A 26,928-nucleotide genomic window follows, 5' to 3' on the forward strand; every position below is an offset into this window, starting at 1 on the left:
AATGGGAAAATTCTTCTGGGAGAGTGAAACTGCATGAAATCTCCACATTACTAGCACTGCCCTCATGTCTCTCGCCGGGGCAGTGATGTCTCAGCATCAGTGTAGCTCCATCCATTAATCGTAATACTGAGGAAGGAGCAGAAGCGTCCACACAGGCTGGGGCCTCACTACTGGGTTGAGCTCCATGCTGGCCGCAGTGGACAGAAAGCATGCAAGGAGGGCTATTCCCTCGACTTGATAATTCACTCTATGACTCCAGAGAAAACATCATGAAGATTTTGAGGGCCTGGCAACTCCACAACGAATGTTTCTGCAGATCCCTGTGTGATTATCATGGACCTGCAGGTTACCAGTAGGCTGGACCACAAAGCCTTTAGGTTTGTGCTTGTTTTTCTGCTCATTTGAGAGACCCACAAATTCCTGTTTTCTTATGACTCTAGACCTGAATCTTAGAGCAAACTAAGAAGCAAACATTTCTTTTCTGGGAGGCAAAGAGCTAACTGTAGTAGAAATCTTCAGTTTCTGCAAGTGTAGTAACTAGGGTATTTTATTCACCTCACACAATGCAACAGTTTTCTGTATTAGTAGTAATGGCTAAAAACAAATGTTCTGAGATTACCTAAGAGTTTAGCAATAAGCATAAGCCAGTTTTATACATTAGTGGGATCTAGCTTTAAAACTGTTGGATTAGGGAATGTGAGATAGTGACTGATTAATCTCCAAATCTGAATTTTAAATTTGTTGGTGCTGTGAGCAGAACCGGTGCCTTGCTTGTGATCAACGGACTATGGCAAAGGTAATGGGAAGCCCCTCCCTTGATTACGTTATGTTGTATAATACTCTGTGTTTTGCTAGCAGACTCACTCTAGGGTGTCCTCCTCCATTTCTGGCTTCAAAGAAGCAAGTGTCCAAGGGTCCTACACAACCACAAGAAGATGAATTCTGCAAACAACCAAAGAGAACTTAGAAGTGGATTCTCTGGGGCTTCCCTGGTGGCACAGTGGTTGGGAGTCCACCTGCCGATGCAGGGGATGCGGGTTCATGCCCCAGTCCGGGAGGATCCCACATGCCACGGAGCGGCTGGGCCGGTGGGCCGTGGCCGCTGGGCCTGCGCGTCCGGGGCCTGTGCTCTGCAGCGGGAGAGGCCACAACAGTGAGAGGCCCACATACTGCAAAAAAAAAAAAAAAAAAAAAGAAGTGGATTCTTGGGACTTCCCTGGTGGTGTGGTGGTTAAGAATCTGCCTGCCAATGCAGAGGACATGGGTTTGATCCCTGGTCCGGAAAGATCCCACATGCCGCAGAGCAACTAAGCCTGTGTGCCACAACTACTGAGCCTGCACTCTAGAGCCCGTGAGCCACAACTACTGAAGCCTGTGCGCCTAGAGCCTGTGCTCTGCAACAAGAGAACCCACCACAATGAGAAGCCTGTGCATCGCAATGAAGAGTAGCCCCCGTTCTCTGCAACTAAAGCCCGCGCACAGCAACGAACACCCAACGCAGCCAAAATTAAATTAAAAAAAAAAAAAAAAAAAAGAAGTGGATTCTTCCCCAGTCAAGCCTCCAGATGATACCCCAGGCCCAGCTGACACCTTGAATGGTAGCCTTACAGTGAGGACCCAGTACAAACATGCCTGGACTCCTGACCCACAGAAACTGTGAGATAATATATGCATGCTGTTTTGTGCTGTTAATTTGTTACTAAAGCAGTGAAAAGAAGATACAGATTTTGGTTCTAGAAATAGGGCACTGCTGTCACAAACACCCAAGTATGTGGGAGTGGTTTGGAAAAATTCTGAGGAGCATAATAGAAGGAAAAGAAAGCTGAAAATGTGTAACTCCCTTGATAATGTAGAATTTTATAAAAATGAATGGGACTTCCCTGGTGGCACAGTGGTTAAGAATCCACCTGCCAATGCAAGGGACACGGGTTTCAGCCCTGGTCCAGGAAGATCTCACATGCCACGGAGCAACTAAGCCCGTGCGCCACAACTACTGAGTCTGCGCTCTAGAGCCTGTGAGCCACAAATACTGAGCCCACATGCCACAACTACTGAAGCTCACATGCCTAGAGCCCATGATCTGCAACAAGAGAAGCCACCCCAATGAGAAGCCTGCGCACCACAACGAAGAGTAGCCCCTGCTCGCCACAACTAGAGAAAGCCCACGCGTGGCAACGAAGAGCCAATGCAGCCAAAAATAAATAAATTTTTTAAAAAATTGTAAAAAAAAAAAAAAAAACCCAAGAAAGAATGAGCCCTCACTGCTGAGGACAGAGAAACCTGAAAACACTAGGTTTGGTAAACACGGCAAACATGGACAGCATGGTGACTATAATTAATGATAGAAATAAATATATAGTATTATATATTTAAAACTTGCTGAGAGTAAACCTTAGAAGTTCTCATCACAAGAAAAAAAACTGTGACTATGTATGGTGACCGTGGTACCCAGCTTTATTGTGGTGATCATTTCAGAATATATACACAATAGCAAATCATTATGTTGTACCGAGAAAATAATATACGTCAATTATACCTCAATAAAAAATTTAGAAAAATAAAAGAGTGAACTCTTTGGACACAAAGTAAGCATATCAGATGCAGGCGTATCAATAAAGGGTTAATTTTCACATCAAGAAAGTGTTAATTTTTCTCAACACGTTTCTTTGGATTGGCTTTAAACACAATGAAAATGATGCTTCAGTTCCTAAAATGAATGCTTAGTACTGACAGCAAGGACAAACTGAGAACTCCTTCAGAGATAAATGATAAGACTGACTCCCCTCAGTAAAACTAAGCTCTGTGGTCAAATCTAGTAATTTTCTGAGGAAGAATATAACATTTTTTTTAGAGATTTTGAAAAGTCCAGAAGTGAGGTAAGAAATGCCAGCGACTGCATTTAGGCGTTAGGTGGGCGGTTGGTAACAGAAAGGCTGATTCTTAGTCCCCGGCATGCGAGCAGCTGGATGTCAATGAGCTGCAGGAACACTCACCGCCCTGCAGACCCAGCTGCTAACCTGCTCGTCTCTGGAGAGGATGTGAGGCAGAGGTGTCTCTCTGGTAATTAAAAACCCCCAGAAACATTGGGATTAGAGCACAGCCTCTCTTCTAACAGAAAAACGAAAACTTTGAAAATGAGATTCTGTGATACTAGTTGTACTTTTCAAGGCCTGCACAGGCAACCAACCATTTATCTACACGTATTTTGTTCCCCATCTGTCTACACTTTTTATCCTGGAAAAAGACAGGCTTTCTCTACCCTGAAGATGAATGAGGCCTTTGATGTCATGCAAATGTTAGCTCTGGGCCAGACACGTACAATCCTGAAAGTAGTACACTTAGAGAATAAGAGGTTTAAATGCATTTACCATTTTTATTTTGCTATGCGGAAACATACATTCACCATGGCTGTGCGATGCGGTTGACAGTGAAATGGAGAATATAACTTTTTGAAGGCTATTTATAACTAAACACTAAATAGTTTTATTACAGTGGAAATTCTGTACAGTTTAAGGCTTGGCTCTGAACTAGACTGCAAATATGGACCAGATTTGGAAATAAAACACTTTTTTTCAAGTAAAAGAAGGAAAAATCGATTTAAAAAAAAATACAAGGACGAAGAAATGAAGAAAGAAAACAAAGCAACAGGAGCCCAACGGGTTTTCCCGGAGTGAAATCTCATCATACGGTGAACTAACAAAAATACAGGTCTTCTTTCCAAAATAATGACAATTTACACATGTAGGACTTGTTAGGGAACTCTGGGAGGCCTTCCAGACTGAACGCAGACCGAAGCGGACGACGGGGAAGAGATCACACTGATACGCTAAAGTCAGTACTACTTTCTAACGGTTAAATTAGATGACACAAAGCAGGATTGTGAGTGCTAAATATTTCCAGAGGATCGGAGAGTCGTTACTGCTGACAGGTGAGAGTAATAAACCAGAGGAAACAAGTACAAGATTCAAGTTATTTAATGAATAAACTCGGTTATTGGCACATCTAATCTGGGAAAAACCTGACACACGGGACTAGACAGCTTCTAGCAGTTTAGGGTAATCTTTGTTGATCTGTAAACAAAAGATCTGTCACCTAAGAAACTGCAATTTTGTTTAGACTTCAATAATAATCAGCTATGAAAGGCATGGATTGCTTTATGTGTTACATGAGATCACGGTTTCTATTGTTGGTTATGAACGTGCAGGTGTAGCTGAGAACTCAGACACTGTGTGAAACGTAAAAATGCTGCTTGTTTTGTAATTGTATCGTTGCTTCATGCAATGTCAGTTTAGCGAGGCTAACTCAGATTGCTTTATTATGGGAAGGTCTCTGCCAGTGTCTTTATTAAATGGTCAAGGTCAGTTCTTCTGGATTGAAATTGTCCATGGGCAGATGCAAATCAGTGGGTTAGAAGAGGAAACTCCACATAGACTCTGGGTTTTCTAATGGTTTGCGTGACTGGCTTCAGGTGCAGCCTAGGTTATTCCTGCAGAAGAGAGATTTGATCAGTTACTCGTCTGAAAACACCTGAGAGTTTCCCTCAGATCGAGGTCATGGGAGAAGTATCTTGTACGGTTATGAAATGCTCTTTTTGACAAGATACTGTAAAATACCAGTGTACGCACTGACAGGCTTTCTCTGAAATAACCACATCGTCACCCAAGTGGCTCAACTCGCTGAAGAGAACCTTCTTTTGGTTTTTTTTTTTTTTGCTTTCTATCTTCCAAATTACCTTCTTAATTTGAATATAATGAGTGATGTTTATATTTTTTCCCTTTGAGAGAAGCCACCCATCAGTCAACATTAACCAACGTTAGAGAACGTACTTATTTCATTTATACATGTAAAGCATTTAAGAGACTTTTATCACATAACCAAGTGTGCAAGGAGCTGCATTCAGCATTCAAAGCCTTCCAGGGATGCTCAGGGCCCCTCGAGTTCTCGAGGGGCGGGTTAGTATGCATGACAAGTCTGTGCACACACAGAAGATGCTGTCTGCTCATGATGTCGGCCAAAACAGTGGCTGGAAAGGCACGCGCTTTCTGGAGGAAAGCAGGACCACAAGACTGCATTTTTGCTTCCTCCTGAGACACGATACTACACTCGGGAAAAAAATCATCCCAAAGAATACAGGAAATAGATGACATCCACAATGAGAGTGAGTGCTCTGGTCTCAAATTGTAAAACAAAGCAAAAACAAAAACATAAACAGGCTAGCACCAAACACGGTGGAAGAGAAAGCTTACGACGGGATAACGCAGCCAACAGAAGGAGAACAGGCTATATTTTATTTCCCTAGTATTTGGAACACGCGAATTGCACCTGTCAGAACAAAACCATCTTAGCTCTGATTAGGCTACATGGCAAGTGAAACCAGATCCGATCTTTCAAATGTGGATAATGGGAGGAGCACAGAGCATGCATTAAGAGGGAACATGCGCAGGACCAGGCAAGCGGACTCTGCTTCCTCCTTATCCTCTAACTGGCAGGGGAGGTAAAAAGTCCACAGTATGGAGCCTCCAAATATGAAAGAAAGCAGCAGCCGCAAGCCAATTTTCCATCCTCTTGATACCCAGAGCCCTGCAAATGCCAGTGAGAGAAAAAGGAGAGGGAAGAGGCAGGGGGAGGGAGAGAGGGAAGCCCTGGGCCACATGCCAGCCGAGGCCAAGCCTAGAGAACCAGCGCCACCTCTTACCTGGGCTCAATCCTCTCCATCTTCAGGGGTGATCTCTGTCTCTTTATGGACCACTACTTTGGTCACTGACATGTCAGGGTGCTGCTCTTTGGCCTCTTTAATTGCCTGAGCCAGTGCCTATCCCCAGGAAATCACAGAAGGGCAAAGACAAAAAGGAGGCGGGACGTGCAAGATCAGAGCCGGGTGGAGACTCGTGAGCAAGACCTATATACACAAGTTACAAATGGGATACAATGACTGCAAAGGGGGTCATACGCTGCATACTGCAAAGTTAATTCAGAAAACTGTTTAGACTACAGGCTGGACTAGAAGGACAGCTCTGGGAAGAGTACGACCAGCTAGTGTTTCTCTGTCTCCCTGCCGGGGTATCTACCCTCTCTCACACGCTACCTGGTCATGGTCAATGTCCGCATCTCCCGTGATGACGATTCGCTTCTCGATTCTCGTCTCTGAAATGCCTCCTTTCACAGTCTGAAAGCAACACATAAGCATTATGAATTTACCGTCACTGTTGACCGGGAGCAACGGCGGAAAATGCCGACACAGCTTTAAGCTGCATCATTCATTAAGAACTGAAACAGAATCCTATGGCAGTTATTCACAATGGTTCATTTCAGAAGTGAAGCCAGAATAGAGTCCTTCGGGTTTTGGCTGGCTGGTGTTTCTGGAACATCTACCATATGCTATGCACTGGAGTTAAGGGTTATACAAAGGGCATCAGAATGCATATTCTTAAACGGAACCTGGCATGTGAGGACAGATGCACCACAAATACAGCAGCCGTGAGAGCTCCAGTGCAGCTGCCTGGCATCCTGGTATTCACCTATCCACTGGTGCGGCCCAACCCAGAAGCTCTGAACGGATACCTTCCTGTATCCGTTCCCGCTCCACTTACTTTGGTGATGTGGGTGGTGGTCGTGGTGCCAGTGGTTTCAGATGTGATCGTCTGTGCGCTCATGAGCACACCTGGCTCCAAATCGGCACCAAGATCAACCTAAGCAAGCAAAGGGGGAGACGCCACACTTGAATATCGATGTCACCTCTCCAGATGTCTGCTGTCTTGGGTTAGGGCATGGCGATGAGTTAATTATCTGCACAATCACTGTGCTGCTCCATCAGCATCCGGGAGCTGCCACAGACTACGGACCGAATCAAACTTGGCCACTGTTAACCCTCATTAAAAAGCTGGGACTTCAGAAATGTGAGCAGGGGCTGGTTGAGCTAGTGTTCTTCCTTATCTATGGCAGGAAGATAGATTTCTGAGCCTCTTTCTACATGTCAAGTTCTGTGAAGACCTGCTTAAGTCACCTGCTCTTCCTTGATCGGTAATAAAATTACAATTACTGCACCGTTCTTGACAGAGAGAGTTGGGTCCTCTGAGTCTCACAAATTAAATATCATGTAGTGACACTTAAATGCATGAAGCCATTCAAGGGGTAAAACAGGTGCCAGGGCTCTGGCCTTCATAGACTGTCTTACCTGTGATGATTCATATGTTATGGTTTTTGTTTCTGTGTGAACTACAGGCACTTCCTTAGTGGAAATTTCTAGCTTTACTCCTCCTGGTGAAACACTGCCAAAGCTGACGGTTTCTGTCTTCACAGTAGATGACTATACCAATGGGAAGCAGGCAGAGTGGCTATTAAATTTTGCAAACACATACCTTTGTTTTTTTCCCTCCCCTCTTGGTGGATATATATAAGCACAGGTTGGTATGAAATAAATGTTTACATTTTACGTGGGGGGCAGTTGGGGAATGAGGCACACAACAGATACATGTCAGTCTCCCAGAATTCATATGGAATGTTTCAGGTACAAGAAAATATTTTGAAGGAAATGGAAAAAACCCACTTTTTTACATTCCCTCTCCTCTATCTCATAAACTAATTTTAATAGATTAAAAAATCATAAATTAGCCTTTTATTGAAAAACTTCTTAGACAGAAGGAACAAGTAATAAGACATTGAACCACCACCCCTCACCCCGCCCCCATGTACTTCAGGAATTTCAATAAAAGAGAATAAAGAATAAATTCTAGCACTTGGTGCCTGGGCAAGCCTGGTTTTGGTCCTTCTGGATAAGTACACTGATCAGAAATAAATTTATCAAGTTTTCTAATATCTTGGCAGGCTATGCATCTCCCAGATTTATTGCCAGTTACGGTAATTGCAAAGAGAGTGGAAACCATTTCCTGGAACTTTAGATTGTGAATAATCATTATATATGTTTGCATGGGACCCCAGACCAGCATGGAGACCCCATAATTGCCATGCAAAAAGGCAACCAGAGGAGAAACAAACTGCTCTTGGAAAAGGAAGAAAATTAAACCTAGCCCTGCCTTTATGCTTAACTAAATTTCAGGGACTTACTTCAGCACTAAAAGTAACATTAACCGCCAGTTACCTCAAAATGAGGTTTTTCTTCCGAAGCTTCAGAAACGTGGATGGCTGCACTCTGCTCCTCCTCTGGCTCTTGGGAAGCAGCTGCCATCTCTCCCTGCTCAAGGACAGCTTTGTCGGCCACCTCCCCTTTTTCCTCCTTCGCTCCCTCAGTCAGAGCAGAGACCTCCTTCCCTTTCACATCAGATACATCAGCAGATGCTGCCTGGGTCACAGCATCCATGTCATCTCCAGCTGCGTAAGAAGCATCCCCACTTGCATGCGCATTCATCACCTGTCTTTCCTCCACCAATGCTGTTTCCTGCACAACCTTCTGGGTGCTAAGTGGCTGGGGGTGCTGGCTTGTTTCCATCTCTATTTTGCCAGACTCCATCTTGGCTTCCATTTTCTGCATGGAAAAAAAATTGTGGTGTCAGTGTGACTTTCCACAAAGCAAAGGTCAGAAAGCAAAAAAAACCAACAACAAAAGCAGCCACTCACCAGGGTACCTAAAGCCAGTACCAGTGCTTATAACCAGCAACGCTTAGAGAAAATATAAATTAGCTTTCATTCCCCCCACCAGAGTCTTTGATGCCTGCCCTCTGCCTGACACATAGCCTCGAACCTGTGCTGCTTCTTCGGATGTTGCAAAAGAAACGAGAGTGCACTATAAAACGCAATTAAAAAACCAAAACAAAATGAAAGCATTGGAGCACATGCATATTGGTTTTGGCTACTTCCTTAGACCTAACAGGTGACATAAAATGCTTTAAGAAATTAAATGCTGTTAAAACGTCTCAGCACGATTGCTTTCTGAACATCTGAAGTATGTTCTTGTAATGGAACTAAAGACATGTGATGCAAACGTGGGACAGGCACAGAGGGGTGTAAGCGGAGACCCCTCTCAGGTGTTTAAAGCAAAGCCACTTGGATGCAACACACCCCCCCCCCCAAAAAGGCACAAAGAAAAGGCAAAGAGGCAGAGACAGAGACACCGAGGATGGAAACAGATGGCCACCTGCACCCAGCTTTGAGAAGTGGAAGTAACCCCTCCTATGAATTCTGTCGGTTTTCTCGCAGACTCTAATAAGCTGAAGATTTCAGAGCCATCCATGAGCTTTTCTCCAGAAGACTGTTTAGTCTGAGTGAACAGAGAAATGGAGAGTCAAGCACAGAGGTCGGGACACAGGAGGGCATGTACTCATTCACAGCTGGTTAGACAGAACTGTAGGCGCGGGACCCAGGGCGAGGGATGGAGGGATCTACAGACAGATTTGGAATCACATAGGGATGGGAAATCAACAGCAAATCGGGGTGAGCAGGGGCTCTGATTTGGTAAAGCGGAGAGAGTTCCTGGGGTTAGGGCGGTGCTGGGTGAAGCGGATCCTTTCACCCGGCACCGGCACCTCAAGCCCCGGCAGCACCACCCCATCTCGGGGACAAGAGCTGGAAATAAAACGGCAGGTATCTCAATGCTCACGTCAGACCGTGGTAGTGACTTAACCATGAAAACAACAAAAAAGCTTGGGTTGGCGGCTCTCAACATAAGCCAAACAGCAAGAGAAATGGAAAGGCTCGGGGTGGAAGGGCTGCCTTGGCAAACGTCATGCTGGAATCGGAAACGGCGGCCCAAAGGCAGCACCGGTTACCACGACTTGGGACGTGGCCGACTCTGTGACAACGTATTGGGTGGTGGCGACGGTGATGGCCGGTTCCTGGGAGTATCTCCACTGGGACAGGCTCTTCCTGCGGGGACTGAAGGGCCCCACCTTCCAGGTCTCGGCCTCGGCCTCGGCCTCGGGCTCCGCTCTGCCCAGCCGCTCGCCCTCCAGACTGGCATCCCTCCCGGGCACGTGGCTTTTCTCAAGAGCATCATCCTCGGGGCTCTGCAGCCGGGACTCGGCTTCCCTGATGGGGGCCAGCGACTCCGACAGCCTCCGCTTTGGAGTGTGGACCTCAGGCCCCCTCCTGGTCCTGTCCTCGGTGAGGACTCCCAGGACCTCGAACTCTGCCAGGACACGGGGGGTCTTCGTGAGCTCGGCTAGCCCTGGCTCAAGAGGGGAGGGGGACACCACCTTCTCCCCTTCTTTGACTTTTCCTGTCATAGTGACAATTTTTCCAGACACGGTATCGTAGGACTTTCCGAGTGTGTATACTTTCTGTTTGTTCTCTTCCTTCAAGTGCATTTCTCGGGCCAAGTCTTCAAAGCTCTGCGCTTCAGTGGCGCTAGATCCTGACGAGTCGGCGGGGATGTCATCGGTTCTAGCGCTCACGGTCACCACCTTGTACGTCACAATCTTTTTCGAATCACCATCAACTACCTCAGTGGGTATTCTGTCTACAATAACCCAGTCCTCTGTGCCCTATATTTGGAATATAAAAGCTAAATTAGAAGTTCTGATGGTATCTCATTTCTAAAATAAGAATCCTTTAAGGCAATCAGGGTGAGAGCTACACTCAGGCCTGGGAGGTGACTGCACAGGGCTGGGGTTATTTTTATTAATTATGGCTACAATCTCTTCCCATCTGAAATTTATTAACTCTAACCTGCAACTTGGAATACGGTCTGCGTGTACACTCGCAATTTCAGATTTCTTGAAATACTTTGGCGGTAAATTTTGCAAAGACTATATCTGATCTTATGCTAAATGTCTGATCATTTTGTATGTCAAGATTAAACAACATTTTTGAAGCTGTTGTACAAGTTATTTAGCTTTACTTGTGTGGACATAGAAAAGACAGTTTTCCATGTGAAATAGAACACTGTACTTCATATCTGTTTTTCTCACAAAGAACGTGCCAGCATTTCCACGAATTTCTGTGAAAACCATTTTCCATGTTTGTGAATTATACTTCCTTATATGGGAGACGGAATCCACTCTAGCACTTATTATCCAATAAGTATTCAGTGCACCTGTGTTCCAGGCATTGTAATAAACTATTTCCCACTGTTAGGACACTGTCGGAGCCTCTTAGAAACAGGTCACAGTGGTCTGTACATTGTTCCGATTTTATTTACAACCGAAGTTCGTCGTCTCAGGAGTTTCTTTGCCAGTTTCCTTAGTGTTAGTTCCAATAAGGCAGAAGAAATGCAAGTTATGAAACTTCTGTATTTGGGGAGCCTACCAGGACGTTAGGAGGCAACTAGTCTAACAGGTTACAGAGGGAAGAGAAACCAAGCCAGGAGCAAGGGAGCACCTTGGTTTACATTTTAAACTTGGACGTTTGCTACTTTCGTATTTATCCTAGCCTGAATCTAGAAACAGGTGGGCCTTAAGAGAAAGGATTACAGATCCATCTATAGGCTGGTGCGGGATTAAACAAAATGAAGTGAAAAATAACCTCTAGGGTGGATGGGACAGTTTTCTGGAAAATGATTTGACGAAAGGTAACCACAGAGCCTCCTTCCTGAATTCTCTTTATCACACTCGGCTAGTGGGAAAACCAATAAAAGTTCAGAACTTTCAAAATCAGTCAAGGTCATCTAAATTAGCATCACTCTATGGGTGAAAGAGGTACTAAAAGGTCCAGTAATATCATTACAAAGTATAATCATAATGCTTCAATGACCACACACAGATATAATCACCTAGGAGCAAAAGCCACAAAGAAATGATAGCTAACGGATAACTAAATTAGTAACAAAATTCCCTACTTCCCTCCCCAGAATCTAAGCAAAAATGATATACCTACCTTAGTGGCAAACAAGGTAAATTTTAAAAAGAAAGGAAAAACTACAGACATTTTAATGACACTGAAATCTGAAGAGCAATTTCCTTCTGGAAAATTCCTTAATGTTTGTTTTTTACCTGAGACTCAAAGAATGGAGAGCTTCCTTGCTGCAAAAATAGAACCTTTTCAGAAATCTCTCTTTCTTCTTTGGTCTGTTTGAATAAAGGGGGTTGGGTTGGAGAAGAGGAAGCAGACAGTTTCCAAAAAGGCAAGTTAGGAAGAGAGTTCTTTTCTTGTGCTACACATATAACACTCATTCATTTTTTTTTCTGAAGAAGTAAATTAGTGCCTATTAATTTGGAAAATGGTCGGAAGCCATCTCAACATTTAACAATTATTTCCAAAGAGTAACAGATTATGTTTTGAATCTCCGGTGTTTTTAGGATTCAAACATTTCTCATTTCTACAAACACAGAATATGCAAGAGTGGCATAAAGAGCTTTCTGGCATTTCAGTAGTGTTCATATGTCAGTGATCTGCAATACTGTAAAAATGAGTATTAAAATGAAAATGTTAAGATTTAAAAAAAATTAAGTTAGGAATAAATTCTCACTTCCATGTCTGACAAATTCTTGATCATATTCCCTACTGAAGTGCCGCCTGATACAGAGAAAGGAAACACACGTGGGTCACTGCATTAGCTACTAATCTCAACAACCCAGTTATGCCTAGATTGATGTCTTTATTCCACAAATAGGCATAAGGTTATAGCTTTATTTGAACTTTTATAACATGGCAAATAATCCTGAAAAGTCAACTTCAGAATATCTTGGTGAAGAATTAAGTATTTGAAGTCATGCTTGTCTTTAACATATAAAATTTAAAAGGACATTAAGTATGTTACGTTAGAACAGTTTTTTTCCTTTCATCTTTTTATTGCTTCCTTTAGTATTAAATAGGCATAATTCAAGGGGCAATACGTTAGCTACCGAGCCTGTCTCTGTGTACAGCACACGACTGCATAGAATAGTGAACAAAAGGATATTTTGGTAAAGTCATCTAAAAATAATAATAGAAAAGTTCAAAGTTTCTAGACGAATGGAACTTTGAAAATAAACCCTCTTGTTGATGATAAGCAATGTAATTTTATGAGAGGTATTTAAAATTCCTAGGTATGTATCTACAAAGCTATCAGTACTATATTTAATCGTTTGCCTGCAAGAGGTTACAGAGGAGCATCTGGAATGTTATCTGGAATGACCTGCTGACAGATTTTGATAGCATCGTCCTCATATGCTCCTTTTAAATGAGCAACAAATAAGACATTTCAAAGGGGGAAAAAAAAATCCCTGTCCTGTCCCATTTTGGAGAAAGATATTGCAAGAGACAAAATGTACCATGTGGAATCATTCAATGTGGATTTATTTTTTAAACTTTCAATCATAGCCTCTTTTATAAACAGAAATAAGAAACAGGAAGTCAAAATTATAGACACTTTTCAGAATACCACGGCTAGGCCTCTAATTATAATCACTGAACTAAATATTTTCCTACAATGAGAGCTTAAAAAAACAACAGCAGTGGTTTTCAGCATATCCTGTTATCTGACATCAACTAATTTTAAAAACGTCTGTGTCTGTAAGTAAAAATGTCCACACTGTCTGCATCCAGAACTGTGCATGTCCCATAATAACGGAAAAGGGTAACATAAGGGGATATATGTTATCATTAAATCCTGTATACTGTCAACCCCAATCCAGTGAGTTCTGCTAAAGTTAAGAGGTACTGATAAAGAAAAGCTGATAATCGAAACATTTACTAGGGGTTAAGACAGAGTCAGGTGCACACCCTGACTATTTCATTTAGTTCCTTCAACGTTCATGCCTGTGTCATAATTGGGACACAAGGCCCTACAGTGGCATGCAAAATTCACAGAGGTGTTACTTGCTCAGATGATTAAGGGTCTCTATGGAGCTGGGACTTTCATTTCTGCTCGGGCCAGGGGTTCTCAAATTGGGCTGTGAATTAGAATTATGTGGAGAGCTTTTAAAAAGAGTAATGTGTGGGGTGCACCTCTGACTAATTAAATCAGATTCTGATGTAGAACCCAGGCATCGGTATTTAAAAAATCTTGTAGGTGACTGTAATACGCGTCTAGAGTCGCAGCCCAGGGTCGGAATGGAAAGTCACAGAAGTCAGAGTCACAGAATGGAGATAATTCTCTCTATCCATGAACAGATGATCCACAGTGAATGCGTATTTTGCCCAATTTAAGGCCCATCCAAGACCTGAACAGCAAAAGTAAAGCTGGACAAGAAAGCAGAAAAATGCATAAAGAGAGTGGATTCTAGTTATTCATGGCAGTTGTGTTCTATAAAGTTGCTGTGAACACTGAATTAACCACAGCTCCTAGGGGAAAGACAGGGTCAGGTTCCTGGGAGCTTCTGGTCATGAAATTTTCGTCAACTGATCAATGCATAACCTTGTTTTATGTGTGTTTCTGTTTAAAGACCCCTTATTTAATATCTATTATTGATCCATTAACATCAAACTCACAGCCAGCAGCACTATAACTTATCCTGAACAAAGCGTATCTGACACACATATTTTCCTATAAGGCACATCTCAGCCTTCTTGTACTTGGGAACACTAGACAGCACTTCAGCACTATGCCTGGAGGTCGTTTTAAATAGCAAAATCACCAACAAAAAACACAAAAAAGCAAAAATGTGGCACTAAACAGGCTGTTGCCTGTTCACCTTACCTGGGAAGGTGTGCCTTGAGCAATTTTTTTTTTTTAGGCCGTGACAGTGAGAGGCCCGCGCACCGCGATTTAGAGTGGCCCCCGCTTGCCACAATTAGAGAAAGCCCTCGCACAGAAATGAAGACGCAACACAGCAAAAATAAATAAATTAATTAATAAACTCCTACCCCCAACATCTTCTTTAAAAAAAAAAAAATCAGGAGTCATCACATTTTTTTCAAAACAACATTGTATCACTGAGATTCCCCCCAAAATCCAACTAAGTGTGGCGTCACTGAATCAGTTTCTTTACCCTTCTGACACAAGCAATATTACTTTGAGAAGTCACTTTAAAAAATTAAGTTACATATTTTCTTTTAGAAATAATTGGACCTCTTTATAAACTGGCCAATTATTGTTTAATTAATTTAAAGTGGGTCATATTAAATAAAAGGATAACATCAAATGAGTAATTTACTTAGAAAAACACCTCCCCTCTAAAATGAAAATCTTTTGTTTAGGTATTTTTAAACAAACATGCTTTGTGTATGCCTAGCTGGCTGGGAGGATAAAATTATCTTTTGTGCTTTTCACAAAACCAATAACAAAAGCCAATATTAAGTTTTAATATAGAAATGAACAAGAATTTGGAGCATAAGAACTTGCCGGGCTGTCTCCAGGGCCCTCAAATGGAGGATAAACTGGGTGTCACCAAGGGCTCCGGGAGAAGCGTCGGATGGGAGCCCCAAGGTGAGGGAAGCGCGCATAGCCCTGACCTCCCAGAAGGGACCTCTCTTCCTCTGGGACTTGAAGCTCCTTGGAGCTGCTTTTTCAGAACCCCTCTGATAACCAGGGTTATTAGCCAGCCTTGTTTTTAAGAAGCTCTTCTTTACATCTAGCAAGTCTCCCAACAATTTCCTCCCTTGCCGGTGGCAGTGGAGTCCTAAGGTACAGCTTCTGCTCACCACTCAGCAGACACTTGAAAGCAGTTACTAAGCCAGCTGCTGGTCTCCAGTCTACGTAACCAAACCACTTTGTGCTTCTGCAGAGGACGTCTTTCCTCCATCCTTTAATCCTTTTAAAACAGTCCTTTCTTAGGTCTACTGCAGTCTCTCTGCACCGACAGGGATAAGGCATCCACATCGAGGGTAAGTTCAGCGTATTCAAAGCATCACCTCTTAAGTTATTAACATTCTTTGGGGTCATCACCGTTATTCTCTAAGAATCAGAGGATTTAATAAGTGAAAACAATTTCTTTTACTAGTCTAATGACCTAGACTTCGACAGTCCCTTGTTTATTATCACCACCTTTAACTTCTCCGAACTTCCATTCAAAGGGCTGCTACCTCGCGTGTCCCTGAGTGACAGCAGGGGAGGAGAGGCCTGACTTTTTCAGTGGCTATTTATTTTGTGTTTTTGTAACATAATCCAGTATCTGCCATCTTCAGAGCCAGCACGTCCTTCCTTATTTCCAGCCCTCGTAGAAATAGGGTAAAGCAAACTTGACCAGTTACAATTAAACTTATCTGACCATAACTCATAAGTGGCAGTCTTACTAATGCAGGAACTACAATATTTAAATCAATCAGGAAAATCTGAAATTTTTGTGTCTTGAAACTCAAGCAATCTGAATGAAACCGATGTTTAACGGTACAGGAATACTTTGGTCACAGGACTTTTCATTTATTCTGCATAAAAAGGCCCTTTACAAAGTAATTCAAATGGTGATATACCTTGTCATTTTTTTTTAAGTGGGATTGGAACTGTCATGAACATCATGATTGTGGTCACTTTAGATAAACAGCTTTCAAGGGAAGAAAGAAGGTAATATTATACTAGAAAGATGCCGTTTTAAAAAACTACTTCTTTTGAAAGACAGATAAAGCAAGATGATGTGTAACAGTTGACAGTAAGATTAGTACCACTGCCACTGTGGGTCCCACACGATGGGAGCCTTGAAGTAACACAAGCTGAATCCACTATCTTGCTGTACATTTAAAGAGCGATTTCCTACATGGAAGACTTACTCAAAAAGACATTCTGGCCTTTACTTTCCCTATTAAAAACCAAATAAAAACTGATTATAAGTCATAATATGATATATATGTTTATATATATAAATCAGTTAAAATAAACAATTTTTAAAAATATATATATATACTATAAATAAAAATGAAATAAAAAACTGAGTATACCCGTAAAAACCTGGTGTAGTAGTCCCAGAGTAAAGTATGCCCTGAAATGTTATCAACTTCAGAACACTGTTTAGTCAAACATTAGACAATCTCAATAGGCATGCTCATCTTGCAACTGATGAGAAACAGTCATGAATTTTCAAGGCATTTCTTAAAGTAGCGGAAGTACGTTCAGAAAAACTGTTGGTTCATTAATACAGTAGGTCAATGTCTCCCAGCTGTGAATCTAGAATAAGCAGATCTGAACCAGAGTTTCCTTGTTCGTTCCAAAGCACCACGGGATGCGATTACTCACTCCTTGGCCACCTAACATTGTACTGGCTATACACAGACAAGGGGTGAGATTCTCTACTCAGAAGCCTGCCACATCCTTCCCCTGCAGACCCTGCAGAGGAGCGAGGCTAGTGAACAGAAGACAAGTGCAACCCAAAGCCTGAATACCGACCTCTTCAGGTACCAGCGGCTCGATCATGGGTGCCTCCTCCTGCCGGGCGGCTAGTCGCACGGGGGAGGTGGAAAGCCTCTTTTCCCATTCGTTCGTGATGGCAGTGTCTGTGGAGGTTTCTAAAAAGGTTCTTTTCAGCTCACTAATATTGGTCTGATGTTTCATCAGGTCATCTTGGGTTTTATCTAGCTCCTATATTCAGAACATAAAGAATCCAACAGTCAACGTTTTACGTTTGTTTTCCTTTCTGCGTGCTCTCTCTCATTTTAAAAGTTAGGTCATTATCTCATTAGTAGTCAAAATAAAAGAATTCTGATCAGGGCTCATGACACTACCACAAACACTCTGGTGAAAATGTGATATTTCCGAGGGAAAACAAAATCTAGTTCACGCAAGCATAAAAATCAAAAGTTTCAAAGGTCAACTGTTAACAGTGTAATTCACATGTAACCAGAGAATTAAAATAAATACACACGGAGGAAAGGGGATCTACGTCTAGGAGAGAGGAAGGAATCAGAGGAAGCTGAGAAGTCAACCGCACGTATTCACAGGTGAGAACACACCCTTCATGCATCATGGTACGAGCCCACAGGTTAAGCCACTAAAGGAAAACCAACACACACAAGCATGCACTGGTATATACCAATACCAACCTCTAACATAAGATTACTATGTTTGACATACACATTTTCACCCTTTATTCGCTTAATCAGACTATTCTGAAAAAAGTGGAGAAGAAAGGAAGGTAAGGGACATGATCGTCACATGAACAAGTGTCATCCTCCACACTGCACCAGCACACAGTCACCACCACGGAGCATGCTGCAAGATCTGAACACCACAGACAATGACTTATCACACGCTGGTTTCTGCTTTTGTGTTTGGTTTTGAATTTTCTACCTGTGCCTTGAGCTCTGCATCTTCCTCCTGGTCCGACTGCCAGCATCAAGAGAGAGTGGGAAATAAAGTCTTACCATGCCATCGACTCTAAGATGGAAGGATGGGTCTACATAAGCCAGCTACATGGGGGTGCTAGTTTGCTCTTATGGGAGAAGACATTTCTTTCTTATACATAAACCACAACGTTCTCACACACAAATTGTGAAGCTTAGTAAGAAGACAGGAGCAAAAGATTCCTTGCCCCTTGGGTGTTTGACATTTTAACCTGGACACTTCCAAGCACGATGAGCCCACACGTGCGCTTGGGAGGACAGCTAGGACTTGGCGGTCTGTCCTTAAAAGACGTTAGCAACGGTTCAGGAAGTGGGGGAAGCCAACATCGAAATTAAAATTCACAAAAACGGCTATGAATATCCAATGATGAGAGCTCCCTTGGAGTGTAGGAGTCCTCACAAAAATCCTATGAGGTTAGCTATTATGATCCCTAGTTTGTAGACCAGAGAACTGAGGCACAAAGAACTTAACACAGAGGTTCCCACATTAAAAAATTTCTTGGATCTTTGAATTTCTTGAACCCACCTACTTAAAAACAAATTTGGGAGAGGAGAGGGCTGATACGGATGGGGTAAGTGAGGAAATTAAATAGACTACCATCAACTATAAAAATCAACTATAAGATGCGGTCCAGAGTGAAATTATGGGTGACAAGTGGGTGATGCCAGAGCACATGGCCTTCAGCAAATGGATCACTTTGTCTGGGTCTCAATGGGGACCAGACTCTCTAACCTACACGCCCCACCCTGCACTGCTGTTACACTGGCTCTGGAAAAAAGAGAAGGGGGAGCGTTTATAAGAAGCGTTAGAGGGCTGGAGGCATGCTGATTCTACAGAGGTGGTGGGTTCATAGCTCTTCATTTTATTTTTAAGCTTCATAACCTACCTATGTTATACGTCTTCGTTTGCATGCTTAAAATGTTGTATAACAAAGTTTAAAACTGCTAGAGAAATTTATAGTATTTTATTTTCTCATAGCTGAGTCATTTGTTTTTAACATCTTTATTGGAGTATAACTGCTTTACAATGCTGTGTTAGCTTCTGCTGTACAACAAAGTGAATCAGCTATATGTATACATATATACTCTCCCTCTTGAGCCTCCCTCTCCCCCCCCCCCCGCCCCATCCCATCCCTCTAGGTCGTCACAGAGCACAAAGCACAAAGCTGACCTCCCTGTGCTATGCAGCAGCTTCCCATTAGCTACCTATTTTACACATGGTAGTGTATATATGTTAATGCTACTCCCTCCAATACCGTATATTAACGCATACGGATGGAATCTAGAAAAATGGTACTGATGAATCTAGTGGCAGGGCAGGAATAGAGACGTAGAGAATGGACTTGTGGACACGGGGAGGGGGAGGGGATGAGAGGCTGGGACGAATTAAGAGAAATTTAAAGTAGTAGTATTAAAATATTTTTCATTTACAGCATACCTTAGGATTACAATGAAATTTACTGAATGTATCAGTAGTTACATATAACTAATTCTTACAGAATTAAGATGCAATTGTTATATTTGGTATAGAAAATGATTACCCTGTAATCAGTTTACATGTGATTGCTTAAAAGAACCAGTATGATAGTTTTACAGTATTATCTCTAAATTAAAAAATGATGACTTCCAAACTTTGAACTGAACTCTGGCATTTCCAAAGGAAGAAACAATTAAACTCCATTTTGAAATGTTTTTCTGAACATATTTTCAATGAAGTGATGTATAGATAATACCTATAACATTTTTGGTTCTTCCTAAATACCCAACTAGAAAATATTGTTATGATTGGATAATGGAAAAAACAACCTAATGTTAAACACTATCACAAAGTAAAAAAAAAATTCTGTTATTAGCACTTTAGGAAATGAACATCTTGACTTCCATTGCTATAGATAAATATTGTTTTTACAGAAATTTTAATTAGTTACTGGTAGAGAAGATTTAGAAAACAACGTAAGCCATACACATATTTAATGAACCCTAAAGAATTAACAAAGGATAAATAAGAGCATAGTATCACTGGTCAATGTGATAATTTTTTTTCCAATAAAGTACTGACAGTAATTTGTTCATTTTCTTTTCCTTGGAAAATTCATTTCTTTTGAGTGACCCAGACTACATCCAGGCTATGAAAAATGAGTTAAGAGAAGTAGTATAATTTTAACAAGCATTTTGACCATTTGGATTTTAAAGTATATCTGTATCTGGTCAATAAGCTAATTACATAAATTGTACCACCCACCCCCAATTATGGCTATCATGCGTAAACATTTGGGATAAGGGAATACATTTAAAAAAATATACACACTACTGCATATAAAATAGATAACTAATAAGGACCTACTGTATAGCACAGGGAACTCTACTCAATACTCTGTAATAACCTATATGGGAAAAGAATCTAAAAAAGAGTGGATATATGTGTATGTATAACTGGTTCACTTTGCTGTACACCTGAAACTAACACAACATTGTAAATCAACTCTACTTCAATAAAAATTTTTTAAAAAGTATTACCAATTTAGCCAAGGGTTCTCAAAAAGTGACCCTGAAATGGATAGAGTCACTGTCACCTGGGAACTTGTTAGAAATGCAAATTCTCCGGTCCTACCCCAGACCTTCTTCTGAATGTGAAACAGGAGGATGGGAACCTCCATATGACTCTGATGCAGGCCAGAGTTTGAGAACCACTGGTCTAGGCAGTAGAATATACTTAACTCCTACTGTTAAAAGTAGAATTTCTCTCCACCCTAAAAGGCAATATGCAAAGTTCCTAAAGGCAGAACCAGCATTTTTGTTAGGCAACGGGCGGCACCCACAGTGACTGTACCAACCTCAGTGGCGGTGGTTTCCCCATCAGCCGCGGTGTCTGTGCGCTCACTGTCGGTCTGTGGATCACAGAGGTGATCAGGTTCCAGGAGGAAGGCAGGAAGAGAAAACAAACCATCTCGTCAAGCGGGCAAGCCTGGGGCCTACAGTTCAGTCCCTTTTTCTGTGATCTGTATCACACTACCTTCCCAACAAGAATGCAGGTTCAAACAAAAGCCAAAGAAAGGCCAGAGCTAGGTTCCATCAGCAGAGACACTCAGAGGAAGACCAGAGGCACACGGCCTGCGTAACCACAGGACGTGTATTAGCCAAGCTGACATGTCTGCTGCCATGTCATTCTTTCCCCCATTTTTAACTGAAACCCCTAGAAAGAGCTCCTAGAAATGTTTAATGCAAATAAAATTGCTGTTTATATATTTTTAAAAAAATTCTAGGAATAGGTCACATTTGAAAAGTAACTTAACATGTCAATTTAAATAAAAAACTACTATTAACAGTCACTGGACTTTCAGCCCCTCATTTACACCATTTTGGTAATTTGCATCCATCTGAGACCATCAGGCTGTCTGCATTACCTTTTGATTATAAAAAGCACATGCCAGTGACTCACAGGCATATGTTTTATATATGAAAAATGTAACTCAATTCTCAAGTAGGATTGCTAACTAGATATTTTTTAAGACTATATGTTGTTTATTTCGTCCCACCCTCCAATAGAAAGAGGTATAGAGAAGTATGTAATTAAATATCTTGTTCCAAAATAAACATTCAAATGAAGCAAATAATAGTAATGAAAAATAAGGAGAGGAGGAGGGAGAGAGACATCTACTTGGACACAAATAAAACAAAGCACAGCATTTGACAGAGCCTAGGTTTTCAAGGGAGAATTACAATAGTAATTTCAAGACTGATTTTTAATCTGTTTTTATAGCGGTTTATGATTTACAACAAAAACTCTTTTTTCTCTGGAGGAGAGATGAGCCACAGCCATTGAAATTGGGACATCTCAACGTCCTATATAATATTACCTGACTTTCCCTTCTCAACTCTCAAACTAGTCATTATTAAAAGTCCTTCGAGCAAAGTTGTGCGATTAGTAATTTGTCAACAAAAATCCATACTGGGGGCTGTAAGGTTGTGAATCTGTCTCTTAAAATAATCTCTCATTGCAAAGACCATGGATTACCAGCGGGAGGGCTGAGACAGTGCTCTTTATGTCTACATGACTCTGGCTGGGTTGAATTCTTGATCCTCTCCCAAACTTTCCTTTTCTATATTCCTAAAGGAAAAGGAGTTGGAACTCATGCTTGGCCTGTGCACCTGAGGTCTCCATCCTGGCAGACCTGTGCCTAAGAGGGAAATCCTTTTCAGTAGGTTGGTAAAGAAAGCATGCTGAGAGCTTTCATGACCCGACCACCTTGGCAACACCTGGAAGGGGGTGGCTATTAATTTTCTTATCAGGGTGATCACTGCTAGGGCATTAGCATGGCTTCACCAACTGACAGTCTAGGGCAAGGCCAGTTTGATTTAGGAAGAGAAGCAGGTGACTGTTCAAGGGTATGGGATAACCCGAGGAAACCTCAGGCTTTCAAGAACCAGTAAGAACGACTTGGGCTCAGTGCGCTAACTAGTTGTGTCAAAGGCCTCGAAAGTTCTTGAAAGTTTTTCTCCTCCTACTTTGATTATTTCCCTTATGGCTTTAGAATTCACTTCAGCAGCTTTCCAGGCATCTTGGCACTGGAATTACCGCCATGGTTAAGAATGAGGGGGTCTCAGGACAGACTGACATCAGCTCAAATCCTTGCTATTTATTTAACTCTGTGGCACAGGGGGCAGGTTTCATATTTTAATCCCAATTTCCTTCTTGGAAAATGGGGAAAACCACAGCCCTAACTGTATCAGGTAACAGATACTAAGTCTTTATGTGATGCCTGACACATACACACAGCTAAAAATGCCTATAAAAATCATAAATATTGATAGCAAAACATTATTTCCTAAGTATTGCTATTATTTTTCCTAGCTATACACAAATAAATAGCAGCTTAGGCCATATCTAAACTCCCTCAATCCCCTACTCAGCACCTAGTCAGTCAGTCATTCAACAAACATAGTGCCTGATCAATATACAGTTAATGACTGAAGTCTTAAAGGCTGAATAAAGCAGCTTTTATAGCAACTTTTATTTATATAATATCCTATGTCTAAGAAAAACTGCAAAATGTATGGCATGCCATGGACTATCATATAATGTGTTTACACCATCTAAAATGTTAAATCAAGTGATCAATCTTTTCCTCTAGACTTCATCCACCTCCTTTCTTGGTATTATCAAAAAATTCTTCACAAGTTGACACATAATTACGGTGAGCTAAATTCATCTTACGTCTCTGGACAGATGTCGATGATTTAGCATTCGGCCCCTCCTTATCTGACCAAAATTCTAGAAGGACAAATGAAAAAAAAAAAAAAAAAAGCTAACAGCTCTGTAGTTTGAAATGATTACAGCTCTCTGCACTGGGTTTCACTCTTGAGAAGGGCTGGGACTAATTAAGCCACTACCACACGTGACAGATGTAAGCAGTGATGATAAAATATTTAAAAAGAATTAGAGTCATTAGTGATTTTGCAAAACCAAAGTGACGGAGCTGAACCGTATGTTACAGAGTCACCCGGTTTAGCTGCCAAAGCGCTTGAGGCCCAGGGACTAAAACAGGCCGTGTCAACAAATGGCGCGTGTTTTTTGTTTTGTTTTTTTTTTACCTGAATGACCTACATCTGAGTTCTCTAGCTCAGCTTGAACCAGAGCTCACAGCTCTTAACACTTGGGGTTGAGACGACATTGAACAGATGGCCAAATACAAAGTCATGTGGCAGGAGAGCCGTCATGGGTGACCGAGGCTGGAGCGGAGGACAAGAAAGGCCGCCTCGGCCAGAGCTGGTTCACGGTCTCAGAGGAGGGTTTACATGTGGGGAACACCAGCCACGCGGCCTCCAGCTTGCGAGGAGTAACTGCTGTGATTTGTTTTGCTGATGTAATGCAGACATGCCCAAGTTGAACATTAATTTTCATGCACTGATTACAACAAGATGTACACCCTGGATTAGGCACAAGATCTGTGTGGTTTGCTACATAAAAGTTCAGTTATTTAAAATGCAGAGAAACATAAAATGGCAATCTTTTCGCCTTCTGTTAGCTTGATGCCTAGCTCCACTGCTAAAGGAACAAAGATGAGCAGGTTGGAAACCAGCTAATATTATAAACAGTTTTTGTAGATAATACTGCGTTCGTCATAACTGTAGGTTTGGACCTACGTTATTTGATTATGTTGCTACTATGAGAAACGGTGATATTCAAACCTAGGATTTAGAGTGGTTTTTCTCTTAAAATATTTTCCACGTACGAAAATAGTTACACATAGATAGATTTGGAGCTAAGTCACAGAGGATCCAAGAACCTTGCAAAGGGCTCTTAGGCAACATCAAATTGAAAAGCCTAAACTTTTCTTGGGAACGTCTTGGAGACCATTCCCACTTCTTTCCTGCTGCTGCAAAGAAACAGTCATAATACCACTAAATATAGATACGTACCTCACAATGCTATCTACTCACAGGTGCAGCTCGGATTACCATTTCTAGCTGAGCATAGGACTGAATAGACTTTCCTTTTTTAGTGCTGCTTTGACTTTGCGATTTTCTTTTTGAATGCTAGGTGTATTGGGTTTGGCTCCTGACACAAAACCCTCCAGAACTGCTGGAGGAGCGGGGGGCAGGCGTAGGCAGGAGGGTGGGTCTCAGCCAGGGGCCTGTTGGCACTTCTGTTCTTTTTCCCTGCGTTCTATTTAAAGGCTGCACAGAGGGAAACCGCTGGGCTCTTCACAGGGCAATGGAGTGGAGGGAATGGGGAGCAATTAAGAGGAAACACTACCTGCTAGGATGTCACCTCCCCCAATGGCTCGGATGAGGGACGGGGGACTGACAGGCAGCCTGCTTTCACGGATGGAGGCTGAAGGCTCAAGTCCTTTCCTGGTTGCTAGCCGCAGAGGCCCATCCAGCTTCCCCAGCCTCACGCCGGAACTGAGAGAATGGGTGCCGCCCAACACATGCCTTGGCATTGCTCGTGTTCATGAAATCTCAGCCCATTTTTACAGCGTGTGGAAACCTAACAGGAGTCTTTCCTGATTGTGTTTGGAAACTGCTGTTTTCAACTGCCACTCTTTCTGGTCCTGTTTCTGGCCCTGCCAATGACCAATGTCACGGAGCGTTTTAAACTGCTCAAGCCCCTCTTTCTGACCCAACACACCCACGGGATCGGGCTCCCCTCATGGAGTAACAATGACGGTCTGGTAATGACAATCAAAGAGCAGCGGGGGCATTTCAGATCTCCAGGGAGGAGAGGGAGGCATTTACAGTCTTGGAGAGCTGCCCCGAGGGTGGTGGTGCACCTCGATGGCGGTGCTCTCTACCGCCGCGCCCTGAGCATCTTTACCTGGTGCGTATCACCACTGTGCGTCATTACAGCAGGGTACATTTTGGTAACTTGCCGCCAATCTAGTTGAAAGTTACTCATCCGTCTTCTGTGTCATTCCCTTTATTGAATGAGAACTGAACAGAGCCTTTAAGTCGACCCTGAGTTCTTACGGAGCTAACGGGTTATTTATTTACAATTGGCTCACGGCTGAGTCCTTCCCCACCCGCTGGAGTCGGTGGGCTGGCAGTACGGTTCCGGGCCGGGCTCAGCCTGCTGCATCCACATGGTGTTGTGCCTAACCCCGGGGCCGGGTCGCACCCCCTGCACACAAAACCTCTGCACAGATTGGCACAGACGATAAATGAGGCTCTGAAAGTAGGACCACTATCGCAGCAGCCGTCTGAGACTGTTTCGGACCGCGGCCCCGAGCACGACAGGGACGTGTGTTCTATGCCGCGGTACACACCTCTTCCTCTGAACTGTCACTCGGGTCATTGTCTAGTGAGGCACTCAAGGAGGCCGCCTTGGGCTCCAGGCAGCAGAGGCACAGAGCCAGAGGGAAGGAGAGAGTGAGGGCGTATGGCACTGAGAAGGAGGCGGAGAGCAGGAAGAAGAAGATGAAGAGCACGCAGGGCACCAGAGAGGGCGAGCGGATGGGGAGGTAATGCCGCAAGCTCTGGGGCAGGAGGTGGCTCTCGGAAAGGTTGGGGAAGGACAGGTAGCCATCGTCATCCAGGAGAGAGGGGAAAGACTCGGGGAGTTGCAAGGAGAAGGAAAACAGCGTGGCCCCTCTGCCCGGCCGCTGTTTGCAGCTAAAAGCCACATCATGGTCCCCCAGGCACGGCTTCCCTCGGCCATCAGAGTCCGAGGCGGGCTCCCCGTGCAGGTGCCCGGGGTCTCTGGCCGGCTCGACCCCCGGCGGGGGGTGCCCGTTCTCCTTACACCTCCTGCGGAGCCCTGTGGGAGATGCAGGGGGAGAGCGGGCTGATGGGGGGGAGGGGGGACATGAGTCAGTGCCAAGCCCGGGTGACTGATGTGAGAGAGACAGCGAGAGAGACAGAAAGCAGCGAACAGAGGTGCAAAAGGACAAAAAGAAAACTGCAATTAGTTAATTTTCTTATGGGTACCGAGAAAAAAATCGTCAAACAAGAATTTCAGCACTAGGGTTGTTGGTGAATTTTAAAGTATTCAAGCGGCATGCCAACGCTGCCACGAATGGCCATCGTCTTCCCATTAGACCCTCAAGTCAAACACAGGGTGGGCTTGAAAAAAAAATCAGAACCGAAGATATCTGTGGGTAATCTCAATGACTACGTTTCATATGATCCAAAACTTCTGTTTAGACCAACAACTCTAGAAATTTTTAGGATGCTGAGAGCAAATGTAACTCTCTGATAACTTAAAACCAAGACTTTCAATAACTTCTCCTAATCTCCAGCGACCAGATCTGTTACTAGGGTTCAGTTAGATTAAAATGACAATGAATCCAATTTTAGATTATTAAACCCAAAATCTCTAGCATTACTTTTCCTTGGTTAGTCAGTCAT

At 42.8% G+C, this 26,928-nt stretch overlaps 1 protein-coding gene across 25 annotated transcripts in view; it reads right to left on the minus strand.

Annotated features, from left to right (window-relative positions):
* Positions 1-3,353: 3,353 nt before the first annotated feature.
* The window catches only part of EPB41L3 (erythrocyte membrane protein band 4.1 like 3), a 214,685-nt gene continuing 191,110 nt past the window's right edge, over positions 3,354-26,928 (minus strand). For 4 of the 25 annotated variants that reach the window (XM_049698274.1, XM_049698277.1, XM_049698272.1 and 1 more), the window contains exons 13-25: positions 25,848-26,411; positions 20,916-20,969; positions 18,029-18,064; positions 17,129-17,320; positions 11,883-11,957; positions 9,723-10,436; positions 9,092-9,214; positions 8,099-8,482; positions 7,175-7,306; positions 6,591-6,689; positions 6,086-6,166; positions 5,696-5,812; positions 3,354-4,486 (exon numbers count right to left, since the gene is read on the minus strand). In XM_049698274.1, the coding sequence (XP_049554231.1) occupies positions 5,702-5,812; positions 6,086-6,166; positions 6,591-6,689; positions 7,175-7,306; positions 8,099-8,482; positions 9,092-9,214; positions 9,723-10,436; positions 11,883-11,957; positions 17,129-17,320; positions 18,029-18,064; positions 20,916-20,969; positions 25,848-26,411 (2,565 nt within the window). In that variant the 3' untranslated portion in view covers positions 3,354-4,486; positions 5,696-5,701. The remainder of the gene's footprint in view (positions 4,487-5,695; positions 5,813-6,085; positions 6,167-6,590; positions 6,690-7,174; positions 7,307-8,098; positions 8,483-9,091; positions 9,215-9,722; positions 10,437-11,882; positions 11,958-17,128; positions 17,321-18,028; positions 18,065-20,915; positions 20,970-25,847; positions 26,412-26,928) is intronic. The other 21 variants (XM_033439374.2, XM_049698285.1, XM_033439370.2 and 18 more) reach the window with 16 other exon arrangements.

Source organism: Orcinus orca, chromosome 15 (assembly GCF_937001465.1).
Source record: "Orcinus orca chromosome 15, mOrcOrc1.1, whole genome shotgun sequence".
In the NCBI taxonomy this organism is placed as follows: domain Eukaryota; kingdom Metazoa; phylum Chordata; class Mammalia; order Artiodactyla; family Delphinidae; genus Orcinus; species Orcinus orca.